The following is a 7,862-nucleotide window of genomic DNA, read 5'->3' as shown; positions in this document are numbered from 1 at the left end:
CAGCCCTTGCCGAGGTACAGGTGTCCTCCAGAGCCTGAGCGTTGCCTTGTTTTCCTGCTCGAAAAGAAACCCACGATTTCTGTTCGCAGGCGGAGGAGGAATGGAGGACCTCTTCAGAGCAGCACGCCCCTGGGAAAGAGAGACAGGGCTTTGTGGGGGCAAACTTAGCCCCTTTAATCAATTATGGAGAGAAGTAGGAAATGGGGGAGGCTCCACCACTGCTGCCTCTCTGAGGAGGAGTAAGTTTATAGCCAAACGCTTCAGTAGAAAACAAAACACAGGTTTGCCACTGTTGGAGGTTTCCCAGCTCCTGCCAATGCAGCCGCAGTCAATGCTGAACGTTTTGTGGGGATGTCCCAGGACCTGCCCGGTGCTCAGCCCTTGGCCCCAGGGCAGCCCCCCAACACGGCAAGGTGACCCAAGGGGACCTGCTCCAGGGTGCTTGGATGGCGTATCCTGGGGATCCTTGTGCCTCTCCAGCTCCCAGTTCTGACTCCCAGGTGAGGACCCTATTTCTCAGGAATTGGTCTTCCCTTGGCAAATGGCAGCTCCCTGCTCCGCAGCCTCCCCTCTTGGAGATAACGCAGCGCTGCCAGCTGTCCTTGGCTCCCAGCACCCAGCAGAGAGCACAACTAGCCCTCCTCCAGCCTGACGGTCCATTTCAGAAGAGAGCAGTGCTGTCTTTGCATCTCCCAGTCCTAGAAAAAGCCTCTTTTTGACATTATTTCCAAGTGATGTAATGGAACTAAAGAGAACCCACAGCTGCCTCCACCTTCCCAGGCATCTCAAAGCTGTGCTTCCAGACTGCAGAGCCCTCCTGCAGCCCCTGCTTTCTCAGCTGAAATTTGTGGGTCAGCTCTTTTGGTGGAGGTAAATGGTGCATTTGCACAAACAAGAGGTGTCTGGGAAGCGTGCCCAGCCTGGCAGAGAGCGCGGCAGCATTGCTGGGACAGGCCGGAGCATCGGACTGTCTGGAATGTGGAATGTAAACAGAGCGTGTTACCAGCAACAGCCTGGTTTCGTGCTATAATCCAAACCTACCGCGCTGTCTCTTGTGAGGAGCAAAACCCACGATCGTGCCTGCTCAGATTGCAGTCCAGGGGCCACTTGTCACGTTGGATCAAATCATAACTGTAAATAAGATGTGCCCCTTCTCCCTACCACCCCCTTCCAGTCCTGGCATCTTCAGCTACTGAAAGCCCTCATGGCTTGCACCCAACTTTAGGAAGCGATGTTAACACACCCGAGTGCCGAGCACTCAAGCTGTGCTCCCAAGGCTGAGGAGTGCTGGCCCCTGGAGGGAAACACTGGGTGTTCCTTTGAGTCACCTGCCTGCCCACCTTGCCCCAGACTAGTACAGCAGGGAACAACTCCACCAGCTGGATATTTAAATGTTTTCATGACTTAATGCTTTCAGATGTCTTAAACTGATAAACACAAGTGTTGAGTGCCTGCTCACGTGAGGCTGCATTTGCAGGATAACTCATGAAGACTGTTTAGCCTGAAATCTAACGGCAGGACCGGTGAACATGAACAGGGGCAGATCAGCCAGCAAAGGAGAGGAACCAGTTGTGATCCCACTCACCCCAAGCTCTACACAGTCATCATTAGGTCAGCCAGCCCTATGACCTTAAATAAAATTCAATAGCTTCAGCCTATGCCTCCCTGTTCATTTGCAACAGGAGCATGCTGGGCTCACCTGGGATCTGGCTCTGAGGTGCTCCGTGATGGGAGAAGGGTGATGCAGGTAGCATCCAGGCTAGGTGATGAAAAGACACAAGAGGCCATCTGCAAATCACAGGGAGCCATGGCCAACACCAGGCCTGGGACAAAGACGCCTTTGTCCTGAACCTAGCGAAGGTCTTATGGACCCTCCATCATCCCCATCACCTGGACAGAGTGGTTCTTGCACAAAATTCTGTTCCTCATGAGGGAGAGAAGTACCATTTTCTCTCTTTCTTGGAGGGGAAGGTTAAACAGTAGGAGAGTAGCCACCAAGTACACCAATGTGCAGATCTGCCAACTTCTGCCTTTTTTTCCACCTTCTCCAAGACACAGTCAGATGCATAGTAGTTACTGCCTAAGAGACTGGGGGTTAGATTTGTTAGATGTGTTTTTAGGGATGAGAAAAATATTGTTCACATTTAGGTAGAAAAGGAATACCCAGCAAAAAATCATACCCTGGGCATGGACTGGAGAGCAGTTGTTTTGACAGGACCTGTGAAATAGGTTCTCTGCTGAAGAGACCCAGCCCAGCAGCCACAGAGCTGGAGATGCCCAAGGTCCCCAGCTTCTGCGGGCACCTCCTCCTGCCTCCCACCAAGCGCTGCACAGTGAACCACTGTGGGTCAGTTAAGCCACACTTTTTATTGTATTGTATTCCATGCAATATGTTCATGTTTTATAGTATGACAGAGGGAGGGGTAAAGATAAATGTTAGACATAAACAAAAGCAGAAAGGTCATTTGTAACAGGTCCTGAGAAGGAAAGGCACATCGTAACCACTGAATTCAACAGAATGGAAACCTTAGACAGAGGAAGACAATGCTGGAACGCGGACGAGAGAGGGGGTGTTTCAAGTTGGGGCGATGTGGAAGCAGGTTTGACAGCAATCTGCATTTCCCCACCTACCAAGGTCTGTAGTTCAAATATTCAACCAAACCACTTCCACACTCCCGTTGCTGGAGAGAGTCCAGGATCCCCAACTCCTCCGGGTTTAGTCAGCACCAAGGGGCAGCGCAGGCCTCTGAAAGCTCCATCCTGTGGAGATGAGCTGGGAAAGGGCAGCTGGCGGAGAGGCAGGAGGGAGGGCTGCCCACTGAGGGATTCCGAGCCATCTCCTGCCCGGCAGTGCCAGATCACAGGAGCACCGTGGACCGCAGCGTCACTGGTGACCTGTGGGTATTGCTATTTGCCGACTTCAAAGACCACAGGGAAGGGAAGGCCAGGGCAGAGACAGGTACAGCAGTGAAACGGTTGGCACAGACACTGGCACACGTCTCCGTCAGGTCAGACACCAGAGGGGTTGTAGCACCTCGAAGGGAAGCAGCAGCAAAATCATGTGCTGTGCCTGGTTTAAGGCAGCAATTGCCACTTGTGATCCAGCGCTGGGAAGCACAAGGTTCCTGCCAGAGCAGCATGAAGGGCTTCAGGACTGGGCTTGGACACTGGGACACTGCTGGTGCAGTGACCACAGCACACCCTCCAGCGAGCCGCTTCCATGCAGCTGACACGACAACATACTTCTGGGACTCGTCACACAGTGGAAATGAGCACAAAAGCAGAGCAGAGGTTTCCAGCACTGGGCTCACGCTATGGCTCCCACGAGGCAACCAGGCACACATCTCTTCCAAGCACCCAGCCCCGCTGTGACAAAGATACAACGGTGTCTTATCTTGGCTTGCAGGAGAGGAGACAGTTCAGCTTCACCTTGGGATCAAGAGCAGGGACGATTCTGTCATCACTTGCCTGTAACAGAGCCAGCCTTGCTCCTGTAACTAGACGTTGAAGTGTGTTTTGCATGTTAAAGGATGAACATTTAGCAGCCCAGATTTCTTCTTGAGCCCCTTCTCTTTAGTTCATTATCTGCAACCCTTTCCCAGTCCCTCTAAGCCATCCTGAAGGTCACAGCCAAGCTGAAACAGGCAGCAAGAGGGCAAAAGCACTAGGCAGTGGCAGGGCTGAGCCCGATGCCTTTCCTTAGCAGCACAAGCCAGAGATGGGTCTGCTGCCGGGCCCAGGTCCCTTCCCAGGCAGGTGGTGGACATGGGCAGGGGTCTCACAGCCTGCAGTGTGGCAGGGCAGGGATGGACTTTGGGAGGTTTTACTCAAGCCTGTGGGCAGAGGGCTGCGTTATGTTGGTGGTGGGCAGCCCGTGAGCACAGGCAGGAGGCAGGGATTCACCTCAAGCCAGTGGCCAGGAGGAACAGCTCTGGGCCTCCCTGTCTGAGATCAGGCACAGGGTCTCCATCTCTGACCAACCCAACCAGGAGAGAAGGCTGTAGGAGCTTTTGCCTTTGCCTCCGTGGACTTTGCACTGGGCTCTGGGAGAGGGCTGAGCTGCCTCTTGGCCGGGGCTGCATTCGGTCCGTGGCACAGACTGTAAACTTTAGTCCCTGCTGAAAGATAAGCTAGGTCTAGATTTAGCCTCCAGGGGAAAGGCTCTTTAGCTCATTCTGCCTGGCTGCAGCTCCCAGCAGCTGGTCAGGACTGGCATGCCAGCAGCACCGTCTCCCTTAGTCCTGGGACACCACAAAATCCCTGAGAGCTCAGGGGAAGATGCTCTGGGATCTAGCTCAGGCCCTGGAAAGCCTGGAAAAGGCAGGACAGGCAGCAAGCTGGAGCCAGGCAGTGCCCTGCCGTCACAGTGTTACCTCGACATCCGACTGTGGCAACGCTGAGCTGTGCTACGAGGTCATCATCCACAGAGGTAACAGCGTGACGTGCCGGTGTTTCTGCTGCTGGCTGGGGACCCCATGATGCTGCCAGCACCCTGGGCTTGGAGCTGTGAGGAGGCCAGCGAGCCGACGGGTAATGGCCTCAGCCAGGGCGTCTTTCCAAAGGCCGTAAGAAGCGATCAGCATCCAGGCAGAGGCAGACGGCTCATCGAGCCCTGGAGACAGGCCAGGGCCAGGTTCCGGAGGCCTTACCTCCGATGCTCTCAGGACGCGATGACAGCTCAGGCCTTACAATCTGGGGCACAGAGAGGGGTGCAGAGTTGGGATTGAGGGAGATGGGGGAGCCTTCCTCTTCAGCTGCAGGAAACCACCCTGGTGCCTGCAAAAGCATAGGATATCCTCTCATTGCTCGGGCCAGGGCTGGCCATCAGGGCTGGTTCTCTTCTCCTGAGCAGGCTGTGTCCACACCAGCACGGACAACACCGATGGCAGGGAGCAAGAGATAGGAACGACAGCCTGCGACACTGCGGGGATGCCACAGGGCTATGTACAGAAGGCTGGGCACACTCACACAGAATACGCTCTGCCGCAGCCACTGTAGCCAAAGCCTACTCCTCAGATGGCTCCTGTCTCTGGGGTCAAAAGTGTCACCATCCCAGCGTCTCCACAGCCAGTGCAGCAAAGCCTCCGAGGCACCACCATGGCCCACATGTTCTCATCTGTGCCCCACGTAGGCTTGGACAAGGCGCTGTGCCCAGCAGATGCTGCAGGGAATGAACTTGCCATGGGGCTGGGGCTCCTCCAGCACCTCCCTCTGTCCCACGAGGCTTAAACCACAGCATCTTCCTCAGCAGCCAGGAGGAAAGGGGGGCTGGTACCCCACAATCACCCCTAACCAACATCCCCCAGGCAGTTCACAGCTGTCGCCAAGCAGAGGGGAGAGGATGAGGTGCAGATCAAGTCATCCCCTGGTCTTGCGATGGAGTTTGGTGGAAAAATCATTCGCTTCCATCCCCCGGTTTGGGAAGAAGAGCACCGGGGGGCACCATGTGTGCCCAGAGCCAGCCTGGCCCAGGGGCTGTAGCCATACTCACAGGTGGGCAGAGAGGAGGAGGTCGTGCCCATACTCATGCACCACATGGACGCGCTTAAAAAAAGTGAGAATTGTGAGTGTGAGGGGGGTTTCCTGAGACCGCAGAGAAGCAAAGGCCGCGTTGAACAGTCAGGGACAGGCGTGCTGGTGTCAGAGCTGTCCTGCCTTAAGGCTGCAAGTGTTCCAGGTACTGCGGCAGCGGATTCTCCTTGACGTATTTCTGAATGTACCAGCACGTCAGGTGAGCTTTCAGGTCCTCCTCCACCACGAAGTCCAGGGCTGCCTGCAACCAACCAGAGAGGACAGACGGGTTACAATCAGCACCCCCAGCCTACGCTCTCCTCTGAAACGTCCTGGGGGTCCGGACTCCCGTACCCCACATGCAGCTGGGGGAAATGGCAGGTTGCCCTCACATATGAGGCAGTGCGGGGAGAGGGCTAGCGGGAGAGCATGGCCATCCTGCCACAGCCACCACAGAGTTCCCAGTTTAAACCTGAGGTGTGCAGGGACCCCCTGGGAAACCCTCGAGGCGTCCAGTCTGGTGGATGCTGCACTGTGGGTGACCCAGCCACATCACAATAAGGCCACCTTTGTCATCCGTTTGCTCTTGGCTTACAGGGTGAGGGAGCAGCTGTAACCCCAAAGCATCACTCCACAGTCACCCCCACCACTCTGCTGACAGCTCCTCAGCTCTCCCTGCACACCTGCAGGCCTCAAAAGTGGGGCCCAAGGCAGGAAAAGGGCTCACCAGGGCCTCAGTTCTGAGATGAGGAGGTCCAGCCCCCAGGAGAGGCACTGCATCAGCCCCTGCAAGGTGAGAACGAGAGCTGTTCGCTGCAAGGAGGAAAGGGCCGAGCCTGGGCGAGTGGCTGGACGTGCTGGCACTCACCTGGCCCCTCTCACCACCAGAAATAGGAATATCTGACCACGGATTCCCATCTGCCCCGCCAGCCGCCCCTACCTCCCATTGGAGCGGGGATGGTTCCCGCAGGGCGGGCATGTAACACCAGTGCAACGGGGCCTGGCTTCAGCCAGGGTCTGTAGCCGCAGCTGGGACAGCGACAGCTTCTGCCCAGGGGAGAAGAGGTGGCCGGGGCCGTACCTTCGCGAGGTGCTTGGCTATTCCTCTCCCTCGATAGGCGTCCGGTACTTCCGTGTGCTGCAAGTCCACGATCCGCTTCCCCACGTATTCGTAAAGCAGCACCGCCTTGTCATGGCAACCTGGGAGATGCGAGAGACGGGTTGGGCTCAGGATGTCCCCGGGCTCCCAGCCCACTGCTGGATGGAGCCGTTCACTGGGAAGCCCATGGCAGGCGACAGGCACCTTTGGGACTGCTACAACAGCCCTCGCACGGCTCCTCGCACCCACGGGAACGGCTGCGGCGCTGGGTGGTCTCACGCAGCGGAAAGGCTCAGCAGAGATTTTTGCTTTCGGTGACACATGGATGTCCCTGTTGGTGTCCTGTCCCCCACCCAGAAATGTGAGCAGAGGCAGATTTGCTTGGCTTTTCCAAGTCCCTGGGCCTTTTTTACCGAGCCCTGAATCAAGGACCAGCGTGCCAACACAATGCATTTAGGGTAGGAAAGCAGGTGGTGGGGAGGGGTGGGATGTGTTGATGGGAGAGTGAGAAAAAGAGGAGGGGGAACAACACAACAAAGCTGACCCAGGTAACAGCCAACTCCTTTCTCTCTACAGCACAGTTTTTTGTCATGTAAAACAGGACAAGACTTCTTGGCCTGGTGTTGCAGCATTTGGACAGACACATTTGGGGGAAGATGCTGGGAGAGACGAATCCCACAAACACGCAGGAAAGCACGTGCAGACACACACACAGAGGCTTCCTGTTGCGACACCTTGACCTTTCTCACAGCAATTCAGTTACAGGAAAAAAAGAAGTTTCAGCATACACATAAATCTGAGGAGAGCTAATAACACCCCTTCAGCTTCGTCTGCAGAACCCGAGCTTCTGTCTTCAACGCAAAAGCAAACATTTAACTTCTAGAGGGTTTCCGTATTTAAAAGTGAGTTTCAGAAATGCAAGCTTCCAATCAAAGAGACAAGCTTAATTAAAATAATGGAAACCTTTCCTTTCCCTCCAACGGTTACTGGAAGGTGAACGGCCACAAGGTTCTCCTGCACTTACCATATGCTTTAGCTGAGCTCAATACGCTTTATTCTATTGCATTTCAGCTCACAACTCCAGTCCAGTTCCCCTGATGCCTGTATTTGAGAGGCACTAGAAACAAGACCATTTGAATTCTGTGCTTCAACAGAAGCAGCTCAAGTTTTTGTTCCCGCTCCTTTTAGGCGGACATTCAATCCTCCTACATCAGATGGAAACCTTCACATTTCCAGCACCAGTTTATTCCTG

General features: G+C 55.1%; 1 protein-coding gene across 1 annotated transcript; it reads right to left on the bottom strand.

Moving 5' to 3' along the window:
- Positions 1 to 5,656: 5,656 nt before the first annotated feature.
- Positions 5,657 to 6,711, bottom strand: NATD1 (N-acetyltransferase domain containing 1; the record flags this gene model as incomplete). Its single annotated transcript, XM_010286488.1, has 2 exons — positions 5,657 to 5,773; positions 6,593 to 6,711. Coding segments are annotated over 2 exons (236 nt in total), but the record flags the coding sequence as incomplete, so codon positions are not given.
- Positions 6,712 to 7,862: the final 1,151 nt, after the last annotated feature.

This window comes from Phaethon lepturus, unplaced genomic scaffold, assembly GCF_000687285.1.
Source record: "Phaethon lepturus isolate BGI_N335 unplaced genomic scaffold, ASM68728v1 scaffold28054, whole genome shotgun sequence".
NCBI lineage: Eukaryota > Metazoa > Chordata > Aves > Phaethontiformes > Phaethontidae > Phaethon > Phaethon lepturus.
This window is presented reverse-complemented; position numbering and strand designations above follow the sequence as displayed.